The sequence below is a fragment of the Eufriesea mexicana genome, unplaced genomic scaffold (assembly GCF_001483705.2).
Source record: "Eufriesea mexicana isolate 0111107269 unplaced genomic scaffold, ASM148370v2 scaffold32, whole genome shotgun sequence".
Lineage (NCBI taxonomy): Eukaryota > Metazoa > Arthropoda > Insecta > Hymenoptera > Apidae > Eufriesea > Eufriesea mexicana.
In genome coordinates, this window is record NW_016908213.1 from 85999 (window position 1) to 105104 (window position 19106).

The 19106-nt window shown below is 28.4% G+C and overlaps 7 protein-coding genes across 9 annotated transcripts in view; 3 read left to right on the forward strand and 4 right to left on the reverse strand.

The window, feature by feature from the left end:
• LOC108553880 (neuropeptide Y receptor) overlaps window positions 1-6252 on the forward strand; it is a 31774-nt gene extending 25522 nt beyond the window's left edge. Inside the window, exons 4-6 of the mRNA XM_017908944.1 lie at window positions 3757-3825; window positions 5270-5510; window positions 6056-6252. Coding sequence (XP_017764433.1) covers window positions 3757-3825; window positions 5270-5510; window positions 6056-6252 — 507 coding nt within the window. The remainder of the gene's footprint in view (window positions 1-3756; window positions 3826-5269; window positions 5511-6055) is intronic.
• A 2510-nt stretch (window positions 6253-8762) lies between these two features.
• Ipp (inositol polyphosphate 1-phosphatase) lies at window positions 8763-10590 on the reverse strand. Its single transcript, XM_017908956.1, has 4 exons — window positions 10351-10590; window positions 9874-10144; window positions 9291-9459; window positions 8763-9207 (listed from the first exon to the last, which is right to left on the reverse strand). The coding sequence occupies exons 1-4, from the start codon at window positions 10561-10563 to the stop codon at window positions 8763-8765; spliced, it is 1098 nt and encodes a 365-aa protein (XP_017764445.1). The 5' UTR covers window positions 10564-10590.
• Window positions 10591-11635: 1045 nt separating this feature from the next.
• On the forward strand, window positions 11636-13377 carry Ppox (protoporphyrinogen oxidase). The gene is made up of 2 exons (XM_017908882.1): window positions 11636-12763; window positions 12973-13377. Exons 1-2 carry the CDS (start codon window positions 11636-11638, stop codon window positions 13300-13302), a joined length of 1458 nt encoding a protein of 485 aa, XP_017764371.1. The 3' UTR covers window positions 13303-13377.
• Taf13 (TATA-box binding protein associated factor 13) lies at window positions 13188-15154 on the reverse strand. Of its 3 annotated transcripts, XM_017908911.1 has the most exons (4): window positions 15002-15144; window positions 14551-14803; window positions 14312-14413; window positions 13188-13257 (listed from the first exon to the last, which is right to left on the reverse strand). In XM_017908911.1, exons 1-4 carry the CDS (start codon window positions 15026-15028, stop codon window positions 13253-13255), a joined length of 387 nt encoding a protein of 128 aa, XP_017764400.1. In that variant the 5' UTR covers window positions 15029-15144; the 3' UTR covers window positions 13188-13252. The 3 variants fall into 3 exon arrangements, with proteins under 3 accessions (XP_017764400.1, XP_017764408.1, XP_017764394.1); XM_017908919.1 differs by lacking the exon at window positions 13188-13257 and having other exon boundaries at window positions 14279-14413; window positions 14551-14788; window positions 15002-15154; XM_017908905.1 differs by lacking the exon at window positions 13188-13257 and having other exon boundaries at window positions 14279-14413; window positions 15002-15152.
• Window positions 15155-15202: 48 nt separating this feature from the next.
• Window positions 15203-16417, forward strand: LOC108553843 (putative methyltransferase C9orf114 homolog). The gene has a single exon (XM_017908893.1). The coding sequence runs from the start codon at window positions 15231-15233 to the stop codon at window positions 16365-16367; it is 1137 nt and encodes a 378-aa protein (XP_017764382.1). The 5' UTR covers window positions 15203-15230; the 3' UTR covers window positions 16368-16417.
• A 10-nt stretch (window positions 16418-16427) lies between these two features.
• Window positions 16428-17511, reverse strand: Rpe (ribulose-phosphate 3-epimerase). The gene is given in 5 exon segments (XM_017908931.1): window positions 16428-16655; window positions 16718-16939; window positions 17016-17025; window positions 17027-17100; window positions 17214-17511. Coding segments are annotated over 5 exon segments (654 nt in total). The 5' UTR covers window positions 17451-17511; the 3' UTR covers window positions 16428-16544.
• A 378-nt stretch (window positions 17512-17889) lies between these two features.
• The window catches only part of LOC108553894 (hemicentin-2), a 297689-nt gene continuing 296472 nt past the window's right edge, over window positions 17890-19106 (reverse strand). Inside the window, exons 18-19 of the mRNA XM_017908970.1 lie at window positions 18531-18844; window positions 17890-18397 (exon numbers count right to left, since the gene is read on the reverse strand). Of these exons, the coding sequence (XP_017764459.1) occupies window positions 18365-18397; window positions 18531-18844 (347 nt within the window). The 3' untranslated portion in view covers window positions 17890-18364. The remainder of the gene's footprint in view (window positions 18398-18530; window positions 18845-19106) is intronic.

Consider the following 19106-nt stretch of genomic DNA (forward strand, 5'->3'; position numbering starts at 1 on the left):
CTTTTCGAGAAGCGACCCGAGCCTTCCCATTTATTCGCTTAGAAGTAAGACCGCACACTCATTCGCCCCGCTATCACTCTTAATACTATTTCCTTTGTTAACGTCCTTCACTGCTCGCAATACCACATTATCAACGCGAATAATTCTTCGAAGATTTCTGGGAGTAATAAAAGAATTGAATAAACTATCAGTGTTCGATGATTCGGTTCCCATTGAAATATTCATGGAATATTCGAGGAACCGAATATTTCTAAAGAAAAGAAACCTAGGAAATTACAAGAAAGTGGGTTAAAAGTTAGTTGATTGGTTTCTTAATACTATTTCCTTTGCTGGCCTCCTTCACTGCTCGCAATACCACACTAATTATCTCCGATGAAATCCTCGCCTTCGTTCTTTTTCGTCAAGATTAACGTAACCGAGCTAGGTCTGTTACGACGAAGGTCCTCGAAAAAATTTGAAAACGATTAGTCAGGATCTTCTGGGATATCCAGCAGATATCTCTGTTACGGTAAAAACGAGAAATTATTAATCTTGATTAATTAAAATACTCTTGAGATGGTAAAAAGTTATGGATTAAAATTTAATGAAATTTTTGTTTATTTTGAAGGAAGTGATATTATTTTTTAGCTTATTATTTTAGCTTGTTATTTTTAGTATATTATTCTTTAGCTATTCTGATAAGTGGCGAAGAAGAGGAATTGATGGTCGAATCTCGAAGAGAAATCTACTTGACGAGCCAACGATCCATACTGATCCTCGCCATATTGTTTCTGCACTGTTCGTTGATGTTCAATAAGACTCCCATAAACCGGGTTTACCGAGACGTTAAAAAGCTTGTGTACCGTTTCCTTGTTGTAAAAGCGTGATTTATGAATTTTACAAGAAAAAGTATTACGACTCTCTGTGTTTGAAACACACAAAGTGCATTTTCAGTGTAAATTCCCCGTGCTTAAAAGGCTGGCGCTATCAAAGCTGGGGATAAAGATAAAGGGAGAGGAGAAATGAAAATGGAGAAAATAGGGAGATTTAATATCAACTCGGAGAGAAATATTTATATTACGTGAGGTATTTAGTTTCGTTAACATTGAACTTAAGGTACCAGTCGGAATGACTGAATTCGAAGCTTTTATTATTATTTATTATTTATTATTATTAGTATTTATTATTACATGTATTTCCTTACTTGTCTTCATCGTCAGATTTTAATTAATATTATTTACGAATAATATGTCAGGTACATAATGCAGAATTAAGGTACCAGTTGGAATGACTGAATTCGAAGCTTTTATTATTATTTATTATTTATTATTATTAGCATTTATTATTACATGTATTTCCTTACTTGTCTTCATCGTCAGATTTTAATTAATATTATTTACGAGTAATATATTAGGTACATGATGCAAATAAATGAATAAATAAAATAAAATAAATGAAAGAGATGAAAATATCGTAAATTTTACTTTTTACATTAAAAAGTTATTTCTAAATTTACAAATTATTTAAGTATCCTATAAAGTTAGTCCAGGCTATGTGTAATTTTCCAATATTAACATTCAGAATTTACCCAAGCTCGTGAAATAACGCTTGCTTCTTAACGATGTTATTTCGCGAATTAATTAAATGTAATAATTCTAAACGGGAACTTTGAATTACATTGAACAACGCATTACCCATGTGTTCCATATCTAATTTGCCAAAGTCTTCTCGTCCGAAGTTCCTCGAGAGATGATATTTCGCTTCCTTTTCGAACTTTCATTCCGTCGAAACTTTTTAAACTTCGTATAATCATACTTGATTCACATATAGAAATCCACTTTCTCTCTAAACTTTATCCTACAATTTTGCTCGTACAATCTTCGCTAGGCAGCAATCTCAGAATTTCGTGGAAACATTAGAAATCGCGTATAAGTTGCTATATTAAATTCGAAATTAGAAGAATTTTAAGTCCTTACGAAGTCCAGAGATATTCGTTGCAGTAACGACGAGTTGTAGAATTTTTCTCGACCATGATACACATTATCCTTGTATATTTACTTAAAATATGAATAACTTTTCAACATCCATTAGGAGATACGTTATTCCACGCGCGGAATAATTTTTCCTTTATATTACATCCACCCAACATGAATATTTCATTTCACAAAACCACCCTCTTCTCACATATCTCACCCTCCCGATGAAAGAAAGTATCACTCATAAGTAACTCCATAACGTGTCTAAGAATATCTGTACGAGATGAAAATATTTTAGTATTAAGAAATAACCAAGGATCGCTTTAAATGAAACCTGTATTAAAAATTATACATAAAATCATAAATAAATAGTATATAAATAAAATATCTGTATAGGTACATAATATAATTAATTTTAATACGGTACTATATACAAATATTATAATAAATAATTTAAATCTGCAAATCCATATGGAATCTTTGCACTGCCATTTTCATTACGTATAATAAATTAAACGTAAAGAAAAATGAGAAATTTCTTGTTTTTTCGAGTAAATCTTTTATTTTACTTTTTCCAATGAATCTTTTATCCGGATTATTATGCAAAAAATCGACGTTATCGGTATTAACGTAAAAACTCAGGATATCACATATCTAAAGAACAAAGGGAAATATTATGGTGAGAAATAAGGATATAAATATCAAAGACAGAAAGAACAGGAAAAATAAAAAGACGAGGCAAGGGTAAAAATATGGTGAGAACTTTTAAGGGAGAAGCTACTGGAAAAAGGGAGAAAAATAAAAGTAAAACATAGGTAGAGAAAAAATAAGGAACATAACGTACAGTTGCGTGAGCCATAAATATTTGGTAGAAAAACGCAACAAAAATACAAGGTGTCTATTGATAAAAGGAAGAAAAGTCGTATTAGATGGAACAATTTCATCTATATAAGAGAGAAACAGAAAGTAAATCAAAAAGAAATTCTCGTAATTCAGTTTCTCGACAAAAGCTAGTAAAATTGATTTTCAAAATCCTTCAATCTCCATAATTTCGAAAAAAGTTTGGTATTTTCACGAAACAGTTTATGCGAGATAGAAATACTTTGTCGACTGACACACTTTGTACTTTCAAATAATTTTCTCTTTCGTTGTACTGAAAATTATAAATATTATGAATATTATTTTTATTATTTTACTTTAATTTTTAATCATATGCGAAAAATTAAAAAATTAGGTTTCATTTTTAATATCCAAAATAATTAGGATCGTATGGAACGCGAAAATAAATCATAGCCGCAACCATAATGAAAACGATATTATCCGTGGTAATATGTAACGCCACATGTATTTGCTGGTCATACAGTGAAATAAATTGACGTTAAAAGAACCGCAGAATATATTCACCGAACGAAAAATAATTTCTACATTTAATTTATTTTTCGGTCAAATTTTAGCCAACCATGTCCTTCTCATAATGTGGCCTATATTTTCAGCTCTCATTAACATAGGAAACACTGTCATAAAATTTGAAAAGAAATTTACCGAGGCATTCGAAATGTTAACACATTCTTTGTGTCAATTTTAATTTTCACTTGTTCTGTAAGCTTTTCTCGTTTAATTAAATTTTTGGGACAGTAATCCAGAACGAAACTAACATAGATACTTGAAGCATTAATTACTATCATTCGAGTACTATTTTAAATATCGTTTGTTACATAAATAAAATTTGTTTATTTGTGAAAATTAATCAAAGCAGTCAACGGCAAAGAAAAAATATAGTTTTATATTTTATTTGTTTCAGATGGTAAAAATGATGGTAACCGTTGTAATAGTGTTCACTGTTTGCTGGCTTCCATTCAATATATTGAACGTAAGTAATAAATCTTGAACTTCCAATAAATCTTGAACTTTAGTATATTTCCTCTTTGGTTATTATCTTCGGAAATAAAATAAAAGTGCAATATCATGGAAATGAAAAATAATTAAAATAAAAATAGGCAGAAAAATTCTGATTCTTTTTCATAATAATTTCTAAAATTATTCTTAATACATTCTGATTCTCTTTCTCTTCAATTTGTCATCCTTTTTAAGAAACACCCTTACAGAAAGAGATATGGTAAAATTTTCAGTTGTTAACGGATAATAACGAGACTCTCATAAGTTGGGCTGGATTTCCCTTCGTATGGATGGTTGTTCATTGGTTGGCTATGTCACATTCCTGTTACAATCCGGTAATTTACTGCTGGATGAACGCGAGATAGAAACAGTTTATGCGAGATAGAAATACTTTGTCGACTGACACACTTTGTACTTTCAAATAATTTTCTCTTTCGTTGTACTGAAAATTATAAATATTATGAATATTATTTTTATTATTTTACTTTAATTTTTAATCATATGCGAAAAATTAAAAAATTAGGTTTCATTTTTAATATCCAAAATAATTAGGATCGTATGGAACGCGAAAATAAATCATAGCCGCAACCATAATGAAAACGATATTATCCGTGGTAATATGTAACGCCACATGTATTTGCTGGTCATACAGTGAAATAAATTGACGTTAAAAGAACCGCAGAATATATTCACCGAACGAAAAATAATTTCTACATTTAATTTATTTTTCGGTCAAATTTTAGCCAACCATGTCCTTCTCATAATGTGGCCTATATTTTCAGCTCTCATTAACATAGGAAACACTGTCATAAAATTTGAAAAGAAATTTACCGAGGCATTCGAAATGTTAACACATTCTTTGTGTCAATTTTAATTTTCACTTGTTCTGTAAGCTTTTCTCGTTTAATTAAATTTTTGGGACAGTAATCCAGAACGAAACTAACATAGATACTTGAAGCATTAATTACTATCATTCGAGTACTATTTTAAATATCGTTTGTTACATAAATAAAATTTGTTTATTTGTGAAAATTAATCAAAGCAGTCAACGGCAAAGAAAAAATATAGTTTTATATTTTATTTGTTTCAGATGGTAAAAATGATGGTAACCGTTGTAATAGTGTTCACTGTTTGCTGGCTTCCATTCAATATATTGAACGTAAGTAATAAATCTTGAACTTCCAATAAATCTTGAACTTTAGTATATTTCCTCTTTGGTTATTATCTTCGGAAATAAAATAAAAGTGCAATATCATGGAAATGAAAAATAATTAAAATAAAAATAGGCAGAAAAATTCTGATTCTTTTTCATAATAATTTCTAAAATTATTCTTAATACATTCTGATTCTCTTTCTCTTCAATTTGTCATCCTTTTTAAGAAACACCCTTACAGAAAGAGATATGGTAAAATTTTCAGTTGTTAACGGATAATAACGAGACTCTCATAAGTTGGGCTGGATTTCCCTTCGTATGGATGGTTGTTCATTGGTTGGCTATGTCACATTCCTGTTACAATCCGGTAATTTACTGCTGGATGAACGCGAGATTTCGAACAGGTTTCATAGTCGCGATTAGGCGTCTACCTGGAATACATCGAATTCGTAGAGGGAGACAACGTAACAATTGTCACGCCAGTACAATGGGCATTCCTTTAACAGGTAATCTATTAAACTAAATTAATTTTTCACCCTGCTTTTTTTTCTGAAGTTTTCTCTTTCACCTTTTTGAAAAATTCTTAAAAAGAAACAGACAGTACACATTATTCGACAAATTTAATATAAAATCACATGAAAAATCTATATATAAAGTTGGTTAATTCGGCCAACCAAATTCAACAAGCAGACAACAAATTAAAGCCGATGCTAATTCTTCGAGTATTATAAACTTTATGAAAACTGCTTATTGAATTAATAACTTGTTGTAGCTAAAATCTCTCTACATATATAAAACATATATTTAATTATCATATTAAAGTATAAAATTATTACAAATTATATTAATTATCATATTATCATATTCATTTTTTAAATTTGTAACAAAAGTAATTTGAAGAATTATTTAATTTATATTCATCCTTGTTATAATTGTTAAAAATTGAAAATTCTTTGAAATGTTATAATTTTTATTTCACACGGAAAATTTGGAAGAAATGTTCAATTTAATAATAATTTTGTAAATTGAATGAAGATTTTTTAAATTGCAGGCCTAAATGATTCAAACCAGTCTGTTCTCCGACGTATGAACACGTGCACAACCTACGTCAGTGTTCGTCGTAAAACAAATGGAAACTATACTGCTCCTGCAAGAAGCGCTAGTTTCCGGAACGACTCCTTCCGCCCAACTACTCAGCAATTACGACAATTTTCTTATCTCGAATCTCATTCAGAAGAACAACTGTAAAAGTTCTCTAATTAAATTAAATGTGATTATGTGTTAAATGAATAAATATGAGAATAGATGATAAGGTATGGAGAAACCTAAATGATGGAAAAATGAATAAAAAAAACTATAAGAAAGGTTTAACAGAATTTCAATCCAAAGCTGATGTGTTACCAAAGAATTTGCTAAAAGTACAACGACATTTTGTAAAAAAATTATGAATTGAACTTAATTTAAATGTAATAGTCTTAGGCACAAATTTTTAATTAAGACAGTTTTATTTTATTTTATAATTAATACCCTAATTTTTTTCTACAAAATATATATAAAAAGAGAATCAGTATTCGAAGTGTAATCTAGGGTTCTTATAGTATTTTTTCCATTTTTTTTTAATTGTTAACAAAATATATGTTTGTCTGATTTTAATTCAAGGAATAAATGATATAGAATTTTTAAAAATTGAAATGAAATATAAAACGAAACCTGCAAAATGAAATGCAATATAAGATTATAACTTGTGTTTATTCTTTCATGTAAATAAAGAACTATGTACATTATAAACCAAAAATTGTTGCATAGAAAGAGATTTTTAATATATATTATAAATATATTAAACTTTTTTTCATTTTTTTATATTGTATAATAATTTAACGAATTATAGATGCTATAAAAATAGGTAAACAAAGATAAATTAAGTACATAAAATTATTATAGAATTTTTGTTAATGTTAAATTATTATTTCTTCGTTAAATATTTGTAATTCTAAATTTAAGATTACAAATTTAACTAAAAGCAAATTGAAAGTTATACAAACTAAATTGATTTTCAATGTAAAAAAAATAATGAATGACAATGAAATAAAATAATACGAAGCTAATAAATTATATTTGACACTGATAAACTATTTGAAATTCGCGGTTCTTTAGAATAGAACAGAAAATTGTAAAACGACATCTAGTTCCCTCTATGATAGGACCGTTACGAACAGTTGAAACCAATCGGGAAATCGAATTCAAAGAACGTGCGTTAAAAATACGAATATATTTCACATTTTCACAAGTGAGTACTTAATTGTTCTAAGATATCATAACGATCATCGTGTATTTGGTGTTTGTGCATCATTAAAGAATATTGAACAAAAAATTGTACCAATAAAGAACCAATAAAGATGCGCTGTTTCTACACGTCATAGTTTAAATCATATATCTTGAAACAAACTGTTTGAAAAACTTTCCTTTTCAAATAATATCTACCTATTCATTTCGAAAAAAGAGTAGTTATACAAAATTAATAATTATTCAGATGATGCAATAGCATATGAAATTTACATTTTTTTAAATAGAACTTTAATATCCTGAAGTTTTTCAAAATCTTCAAATTCTGTTAGTGTACTGATTCCAAATTTAATTTAATAGAAATATTTTTTCAATTAATTATTAAAACGTACAATTTAAACTATGAATATCTAATCGCGTAAATTGTTTCGTGTAAGTAGCATCATATCGTAATGATTTTAAACGATAAAATTACTATACGGTTACCGTGAAGTTTGTTACATGCAGTTATCGAAATTAATCGAAACAAATAAAACATATTTAAAATGTTAAAAGTTCGGATGGACGAATGCGTGTATGATTCTTTCATATCGTATGTGTTAAAATTGTGAATTAATTCCTTAATTTAAATACATTATATGTTGAATTGTTAATGTTTAGTGTTATATTTTAATAAATGTGTGTAATTCGAACAACTTTTATAATGGAATACACCAGGAATGCGTGAAAGAGACAACCAATTCGATGAGGAGAATAAAAATCGTAAGTGAAACATAAACCACTTTTTTGTTATTTATCTTTAATATTACATAACATCTTTTGACATTGTACGTAATTTTAAATAACAACTTTAAGACTATTACTTTTCATTTATAATATATTAATCACATTTAGAGACAACAAACATTTAATGGAGATGAGTAAAATAATCTCCTTTTCGTTTAATTACTTTAAATATTATCAACAGTAATTAACGTTTCTAATATATTGTCAATAGTCTACAAAAAATATTAACTATACTAAAATATTGGTTAAAATTTTCAATTTCTAAAATTCCTTGTTAAAGTTATTCTCATTTTATTTATTATATGAACATATTTACTTGAAAAAAAAAAAAAAAAAATTGGAAGTATAACTTTTACTAAAGTTTATCTGTTTACATATCACAGAAGAATGACTTGATTTTAAAGTAATTAAGTTAAAATAGTAATACAACATATATTTTAGATATAGTAAACATATTTGATATTTAAGTGCTTTAAAAACCCTTGATATTAGTAATTAAGTCATGATTAAATATTTTTATAATACTATCAAGTAATTAGAAAGTCAAAAATACAAAAATTAAAATAATAATAAGTAAAAATTGCATTTAATAATGAATACAGCAAGATTAAATTCATTTTTAAGAACTTTGTAATACCACCAATACTTAATAAATGGAACAAGTATATAACATAATACCATAAATAACATTATTTGCATAAAATCGATTTTAGTGTTTGCAAAGTTTCAAGATTTCTATATGCTACCAAACCACTGCTATTTGAGAAATTGGTGGACATAGATAAATATTTTACATCCATATAATCAGAATCAGGATTATTTATAAAACTTTGAAATTCAATGATACCTCCATTTAAAGAACGCAAAAGTGCTTGTGGACCACAAGTATCCCACTTGTATGTGGAACCTTTAGATAAAATGTAGGCATCGACTTGTCCAAGAGCGACGCTTAATATTTTATATCCTGCCCCAGCGGCTTCGACTATAACAAAACCAGCATCTGTGAGCTTTGATTTCACAGTTTCATCTTCAACTCTACTCAGAATAATTATCTTTTTATTATTAGGTTCTTTCACTATAGAACATTTTCCAATATTGTTTTCCATGAATCCCCAGTAACAATTGCCTTTCCATCTGTACAAAATAGAATCACATGAAATTTGTTCAAATATTGATATTTTCACAAGTATACATTACACTCATTTCGTTTTATTTACCGTAAATCCACATTTGTATAGAAAGGCTGATTAATTACTCCCACAATTGGTATACCTGTACTTTTTGAATATACTCCTATCAAGACAGTGACACATCGTAAGCCACTCATATGTATACCAGTAGCAAAATCCACCTTTTCACCTCCATTTATATAATCTGCAGTTGAATCTACAAAAGTTCCATGAATTGCTCCTCAGGCATGCTTTATTAAACTACAAAATAAATAGAGGATTTCACAAAAAATGTATCTAATTTTGTATAAGAATATGAAAGAATATCATTTAAAAAAAATAAATAAAGCGAAATGAAAAAATATAAAGAAAACAAAAATAAAAAAGTGAATATACTATACAATAATAGAAAAGAATAAATTTCGAAACAAGGAAAATCAAAATATTTAGAAGATATCAATACTTTGTATAAAATTTAAAATAAATTATATGAACATGAAGATATTTACCATATAAATTTCCCAGACATTGTTTTTAATGCAAATAACAATATTAATATTATATTATATTTGTTACACATTTAGTAAATCTTTATCTTAAAGTATTTAAATCATACTGTTATATTTCTTACCAATTGGATCTATCCATATACCAAGATCATAAATATCTATATCAAAATCAAAAGGTAGCTCTGCTACCATTGGGATGTCTAAGAATTGAACATCCTTATGAACTTCAGTAGCTAGTAATCCAGCAGTTGCAATATCACTACCCATCACCTTAGCTAATAATTGTGTAGTCTCTTCAATAGTTGAACATACTTCAACCACTATAGATTCACCCATAGCATTGCTGAATGTATTATTTTCTTCTCCCTGTACTACCTTAGCCAGTTCTGGAAACTAATTCTCTATAAGTGATATTATACGTACTTTAAATATATTTCTTATATTATCTTTAATCCTTCACTTATTTCGTTTTAAGACAAATTTAATGTAGTTCATTGTTTGATACAAATTATATATTTTAATTAATTTATTATTTAGACCTGAATATTCTTAAACAAAGTAACAAATTAAGTATATATTAATATTTTTTATTAGCTTACCTCTAATCCTATGTCATGTTTAATCGTCTCTTGAATAAGAACATCTGCCAAAGTTTTGAAATCTTGGAAGAAACGTGGATTCTTTTCTTCCTCTGATTTTTCTTGTACAAGTAATTTAAATAGAACATCATTTTGCCTACAAGCTCTTGCAATATTTGCAGCTTTTTCTGATACCTTCAGAAGGATTGTCAACAATCTGCTTCCGTCTTTCATTGCAGTTATTAATGATATACCAAATTTTAATATCTAAAATATTAATAACTTAGTAAAAAACCCAATTTTTGAGTAAAAGTCATATAAGACTATTTAAAAAATCTCGAGATAAATAAAAAAACTTACGTTACACTGAATTTATTAAAGAATGGTTTGGCGGAAATCCGTATAAATTCTATTATATAAGCGTAGAATATTAACTTAGCACGATCTCTTACATCTAAAATATAATAGGTGATACAAACGCATTTACTAGTCAACACAGGATATATAAATATGTAGTAAAATAAATCATTCATGCATTATAATTTGAATGACGCAAATAGACACCTCCATTTTTATCTTAATAAATGGAATATATCATCAAATAAAATGGTTCTATATAATGAAATGTGTTTAATGAAAATGATTATATTAAATAAATTTATTATCGTCATATATAATTAAGTCAAATTTTGAAATAATATTATATCGGTATTTTCAAAAGATTTGGTTATATTATGATCATTTAATCCATTGAGAAAACATGAAAAAATAAATACAAATATATACAATTCAATGGAATATTTAATGACAAAAAGATATTAAATTAAAATGTTTATTTAGATTAATTTTTATTATCGAATAAAAAGTGTTACTCTTTTACATTATACGTGAATTTCTATTATGTGTGCATACAATGGGTCCGTTCATTATAAACAAGTATAACCTATCTTCTTTTGAGTATAAAATACGATGACATGAGAAGTTTTTGATACAATAAAATTGACGTAATATTGACAGTGCACTTTTAGATATGTAATTATCTAGTTTTTGAATAAAAGATTCCATTTTTCTCAATCATTTAATTATAGTATTGAATTTCGATATTAAAAAAAAGAGCACTGATTATTTTTTATAATTTAAAAAGAATAATTTTCACTTGGCTAGTCTAAAAGAAAAAGTAAAAGTATTTTTAATCCGTACTCTAAAGTATAAATATATTAGTGAATATATTTCTAATTTTAAAAATATTTTATCTAAAATAGAAATTAATATCTATTATTACCATTAAATATTTATACAATTGAAAATGACAGCAATACTAGGTGCTGGTATATCAGGTTTATCAGCTGCATATTATGCTCTTGAAAATCCAAAAATGGCACCATTAGTTATATTAGAAGCTTCAAATCGTGTAGGTGGTTGGATACGTTCTGTAAAACAATCCGATGGAACAATCTTTGAAACAGGTCCACGGGTTATTAGAGCTAACACAAATCATTTATTAAATCTAGTGGAAGAATTAGGATTATCATCTAAAGTTGTTCCTATTAAAGCTGGACATCCTGCTGCTATCAATCGATATATATATGCAGATAACAAATTGCATTGTTTGCCTAATAGTCTGAAAGGAGTTATGACAAAAAATACACTGTTAAATTGTTCTCTAAGTAAAGTTTTGTTGAATGATTTCAAAGCAATAAAGGTTTCTAAAGATGATGAAAGTATATATAGTTTTATAGAAAGGAGATTTGGCAAAGATATATCTGAAAAATTGGTTGCTCCAGTATTATGTGGAATTTGTGGTGGTGATATACATAAATTAAGTGCAAAATCTTTTATGACACATGCATTTGAAGCTGAACAAAAATATGGTTCTATATTTATAGGTCTTTTCAAACAAAAATTTGTAGACTTGTTAAATAAAAGCAATGAACAAGAAATTAAATTGAAAAATATGAATGATACTCAAACAATAACAAAATCACATAACACACCACTGTTAGCACAAAAAGCTAAAACAGAAGCTTGGAAAATATGGGGACTTCAAGGAGGTTTTGAACAATTGCCTCAAGCATTAGCTGAGAATATATCTAAACGTGGAGTAAATATAAAAATGAAACATAACTGTGAAGAAATTGTATTTAATAAAGATTGTGTAGAATTAATTGTAAATGGAAAAGTTGAAAGATACTCTAATGTTATATCAAGTTTGCCTGCTAAAAGTTTAGCTAATTTAATACAAAAGCAACATCCAGAATTATCTAAAGAATTACACAATGTTCCTACAGTAACAATAGCTGTTATTAATCTTCAATTTTCTGAAAATGTTTTACCTGTAAAAGCTTTTGGAGTTCTTGTTCCACCAAAGGAAGAAATTCCAATTCTGGGTATAATATTTGATTCGTGTGCCCTTCCTCAAAACTCCAAAATGACAGTATGTATAAATATAAATATTTATTACCTACTTTTTTCTATTACAATTTCAACATTTCTTACATCAGTTTAATGTTTGTTAATAATAAATTTAAAAAAGTCTAGCCTTGTAATAACACAAAATAATCCTTAACATTTAAATCATTTTTTACAAATATATAATGGACTAGAAACACTTTTTCTTGAATATATACAATTTTTTAAATCCAGGTACTGACAGTAATGATGGGAGGGGCATGGTTTGAAAAATACTTTGGTAAATGCTCATCTGAAGAACATTTAAAAATGGTAGCAGTTAAATATGTAAATGAACTCTTATACATTAATGAAGATCCCAAGGCATGTCATGTTTCCGTTCTGAAAGACTGTATTCCACAATATATGATAGGTCACGCACAACGCTTAACTCGCATCCAAGATTATATCTGTGCGCACAAAATACCTTTAGGGCTGTGTGGCTCTTCATACCACGGTGTAGGAGTCTCTCATGTTATTCTGTCAGCAAAAGAAGCTGTTTCTAATATCAATCAACATATATAGATTTATAAAATTCAAATATGAATGAAGCTTGACAAATTATATAAAATACTTTCTTCTGATTCAACAACAAAATAACATGCATGCAAGAAAATAATATAATAATTAATAAGTCAAAATAATTTTTTAAAATATACACTGCAATTTAACCTGGAGTGAAACATGCACTAGTCATGCTGCATAAAAAAAAATATATAAAGAATAATCCGTATAATATAATGAAGATAATAAGAAGTAAGGGAAATAATATAATGTTAAGATTAAATAATAAATAAAAGAAGAAAATAAGACATTTTAATAATATATAAAATAACTACATAAAATAATTATTTCAAACCAGCATTTAAAGAGTTCAATTTACAGTTGAGGAAAATTTCTGTAACTATTAAAAGTAAAACATGTGAATATATGTATGTTTATTATAAAATTGTAAACTATTGTTCATAAAATAAAACATCAGATTTGTAATATAAACTTTTGTTTTATACTCTATTTTTACATACATAAGTATAACACTACTAACAAAAGAAATAAAAATAGTATTTGTAAGACAATTATTCTATGATACAACTAAGTATTTCTAGTTATAAAAATCTAATATATTTTCATACAGGTTTCTTTTTGTATAACAAAAAGAACTAAATAATCTTAAATACATCATAATCTTCCATGTGTAGATAAGCAAGCATGAAGTATCATAAAAATGCAGCACACAAGCATATAGCATTCCATATTTGTAGATAAATCAAAACTGTACAGCTATTATAATGCAATACTTATTTTTAATTACAGCATTACACAGGTTCAATAACATAATTAAAATAATTAATTTATGATTAAACAAATTCTATTTGAGCTTTTCCTAAAAAGAAAGCTTGCAAACAGTACAGACAAAAATAAAAGAGAAATCAATATAACTTTTTAATTAAATAATAAATTCAAGCATAATAAAAGTTCAATAATTTGTGGTATACTTTGATATTAATAAATGAAATTTACTGACTAACAGTACCTGCATATTTAACTTCATCGAATGCTTTTCTAGCTTTCTTTAATTCTTCATTCATTGTCAGAAGATCTTTAACTCTTGCATATTTCCTTGGATCTTTTCTAACTATAAAACAAAATTTATAAGTGACTAAATAAATTTGAAGTGTATGCTGCAGTTGTCTAAGAGTAAATATTAAATAAAATTGAATTAAAATATTTTGTAGGATGGTAAATAGATTAGAACAGATAGATTAATATTACCTAAAAATACGATATCTTCTACTTGAACACGACCGGTTCGGCCAATTTCCATCGCTCTATGTGTCATTTCAGTGATGAATTCAATAACGAGATCTTCTAATAAATCTACACTCTCTGTATAAGGATTTTGATCGTCACCAAAACCATACATCATACAACGTAATTCCTTCGAAAATAATCGTTTTCTACCGCCGGGTAAAGTTCCACCAATCGGAATTTCGGCCTCTTCATCCTCGAACTGTGACAATGCAATCTGTTTTCGTAATTTTCACTAATAATTTCATTTGCTAATAAATGTTTAATATTCCATACACATACATACTTATTAAATTAGTTTTAAACGCATTTGAAAGAAATATAATTAAGGTTAGATAGCTTACATTAAAAATAACATTAAATATTAAGTTTCGTTAAATTAAAGAAATTTCATAAAATAAAATATTATAAAGACCTGTTCGAAAGCTTCTTCTGTTGTCATAATTTAATATAATTATTCGAATTTTATAAAAATTCAGAAACCGTTCTACTTAGTGAAAAGATACAAATAAACACACTGTCACGTAAAATGGTAATGAACGTAGCGTTGCTTTTGATAGTTCTCGAAGGTTTATAAAAAATAATTGTGAGAAATAATAAATATTTTGAAATTTAAAGAAATAGTTTAAAGCAATTAAAAGATTATGTCGCCAGTAATTCCTACACCAAAAACATGGAAAGAAACTAATCGTTTATACAAAGAACAACGAAGAAAATGGAAGCAAGAAAGGTTAGCAAAAAAATTCAAGAAAGAAGAAAGTAAGAAGGAATTAGAGAATGAAGTGGCTAAATCTGATGAAAAACACTTTGAAAAAAAGGATATCTCGACTTTAAGCATTGCCGTTCCTGGCTCCATTTTAGATAATGCTCAATCTCCGGAATTACGATCATATTTGGCAGGACAAATAGCACGTGCAGCATGTGTTTACAAAATAAATGAAATCGTTGTTTTTGATGATAAAGGAGACATAACTGAAGGTGAAAAGAAAAAAGTAAGATGCGACGAAGTGTTAGGTGAAAGACGAGTTGCATGTTTGCAATTAGCCAGGATATTGCAGTATCTTGAATGTCCGCAATACTTAAGAAAGTATTTCTTTCCGATTCATAAAGATTTACAATATGCTGGAGTATTAAATCCTTTGGATGCCCCCCATCATTTACGTCAACAAGATGTATCTTTATATAGAGAAGGTGTGATTACAAATAAACCAATTAAAACTGGCAAAGGTTCTCATGTGAATGTAGGATTGTTAAACGATGTTTGTGTGGATAAAGCTTTAACTGCTGGAATAAGAGTTACTGTAAAAATACCCAAGGACCAACCAAATCCAAAAAAATTGAAAGGATTCATTGTGCCACCTATTGTTCCTACATCAGATATTGGAATATATTGGGGATATACCGTAAGATTAGCTAACAATCTTACAGAAGTATTAACACAGGGCCCTTATAAGGATGGATATGACTTGACTATTGGAACTTCAGATAAAGGAAATTCTATCGACGATGTGAAATCAAATAGCATTGAATATCATCATGCTTTAATCATATTTGGGGGATTATCTGGAATAGAAGAAGCAGTGGACAATGACCCTAATTTGAACGTGGATGACATTTCTGTAGTGTTTCATCATTATTTGAATACTTGTCCCGAACAAGGATCAAGAACTATTAGAACAGAAGAAGCTATTCTAATTACATTGGCAGAATTAAGAACAAAGTTGTGTCCTAAAGTTCCCTCATTGTCAAATGATCAGTTTAGCAGTTTTGTAGATAATTGAACTATCAATCAATATAAGTGGCTGTAAGTAAATATATCAAAATTATAAAATACCTGCTTTTTTTATTATTTCCTTATAAAGGTTGTATACAAAATTTTAAAATATTTGCAAACTCTATAATATAAGTACAATGCATTAATTTTATATCTTCAAGTTACATTTTTCCCCCTTCTTAAATCAACTATTTTGTAATGCGCAATTTACTGTATTTCTCAAAGTTCTAATAACTCCTGCTTGGTCAGAAGAACCTATGACAGCTGTTCCAGAGACTATCATATTTGCACCAGCCTAAACAAATATGTATACATAGTTATTTTTCTTATAATATGAAACTGTAATCAAATACATACTTTTGCACATGTATCAATAGTTTCTGGCCCAACACCTCCATCCACTTCTATATCCAATGTAGGATAATTCTTTCTCAACCATGATACCTTTTCCATCATTGGTTCCATGAATTTTTGACCACCAAACCCTGGTTCTACAGTCATAATTAATACCATATCTGCTAAATTAACATAATCTACAACTACATCTACTGGAGTTCCTGGTTTAAGTGCTACTCCAACCTTTCATTTAAAAAAGATAAATTTAGCATAATTCTTAAATAAGCAAGATTAATTAATAAACATGGAATATACATACTTTCATTCCTAAATGGAACATCTTTCACTGGTTCAACATGAAATGTATATTGATTAACACCAGCATCAGCCATAGGTTCTATCCACTATAATTGAAAAAAAAATTTATTTCATAAATAACAACTTTTTAAGTGCGAACAGAAAGAATAATTTTTCTCAATAATTAAAAATTTACATCTAGCAGAAGTATAACATTTACCTGATTAGGATTAGAGACCATCATGTGGGTTTCAAAAAAGGCATCTTTTATTTTGCTTCGAAGGCATTTTACTAATGGGTGGCCGAAAGTAAGGTTAGGTACAAAGTGCCCATCCATAACATCTAAATGTAAATAATCAGCACCATTATTAATTAATCGTTGTGATTCTTCGGAAAGTTGTGCCAAATTGGCATTCAGAATAGACGGTCCAATTTTTGCAGTCAATTTTCTTGCCATTTTTATTTAGAAAATGTTAGAAGCACGTAACACGTGTTTTCAGTAAAAATGATAAAGCATTATCGGATGGCCTAATGATCTTCCATTCAAGGACATTTGATTTTTGTTCGCCTTGTTGCATCAGTTACGAAACGTAGTAAATCGAATATTCATTTAGGAAGTCGATTTAAATAAGAAATTAGACGGTGGAAAATAAATATAGCAAAAATTTATAAACACTGTACGAAATGAAATACATTTATTTCTACATAAAAATATAGCAATTCACAATGGACAATAGATTATAATAATTTCAGACAAAAACTTGTTTAAAATAGTCAAAATAAGTAAATAGTACTAATTAATACTAGTAAATAATGAGCGAAATAAAAATCCAAGCCAAGAGATCGGCTTGTTTCTATTTCACCAGGTTACACAAGATTTAGCAGTTAGTCTTAATATTAATTAAAATATCCTCCGTTATGTCTGCCTATTGAGTCGGCTTCCACTGTACATATATAATAAATAAATAATTCGTTTAAACTATACGAAACCTCGTCCAAGAGGTGTCGCGGTATAGACAATAATTAAATATCGAAATAGCTTAAAATCGCTATTTTAAACTCGCTAAAATTATTATAATAATCAAATACAAAACATCTTTGGCACCTTAAAATCTTTTATAAAACTTTAAGTAAATTAATGGCTGCGTTTCAGTTAATAACTAAATGAAGCGTTGCTGATTCTCGCACGCATTGTCGCATTTTCAGTAGCGAGATATAATCCTACAGCATAGAATTATACATAGTGCTTATGCTTACAAACAATACGTTATGTTTGAACGCTAATGAACACCGAAATTTAGCGCGATAAGACTGTGGCATGTCGTGTGATGATAGAAAGAGATCGATCAAGGTTCCTTCTTCGATAATCGTTTAATTAACTGTTCGATCCACTTGCTTCTCAGGCTGAAAAATAAAATCAAACTTTCATTTCGATTTGTCGATTTAATTTAATTATCGATATTATCATTATCGATCATACCGGATATTGAATTAGGTAATTTATGTGTCAAGATTAAGCAAAAGTATAGAAACTCACACGCAAGGGGTAGAGGAATGTACTGATGACTTGTTGACGATTTCCAGACTTGACTTGGCAAGTGTAGCCACCCATGTCTTCCCATAAGAGCTCTTCTATCAATAGATCACCACTGTCTAATACTCTGTGCCGTAAATTAGTCGATAAACTTAGAGGTACGTTGTAGTTATCCATCCAAGTAATCTGCGGTGTTGGTTTGCCACTTGCTCTACAAGGCAATAGCACGGTTGCTCCTATGTTGGCTACCAGTGTGGGGGAGTAGAGGGTGATTGTTGGATCACTTTCAGAACTGCAATTACTGCTACCACTTACGTCTATAACAAAGGAATAATTAAACGAGAGCCTGTTTAATTATAAGGTTAAGGTTTCATTTAATTAACGTTAAGGTTTCATCGGCAATTCATCTATGCCGAGGATTAGCTCGCTAACGTTAAAACGCCTAGAACTCTCTCCTAAATGGCCAAATGATCTTCTGAGAGTGGTGAGAACCAAGTCGATCATTACACGATCATCCAGTTTAAAGAAATAGCAAGACAGCTGATGTCGAATTCAATTGCCGAAATTATGCATGGGAAA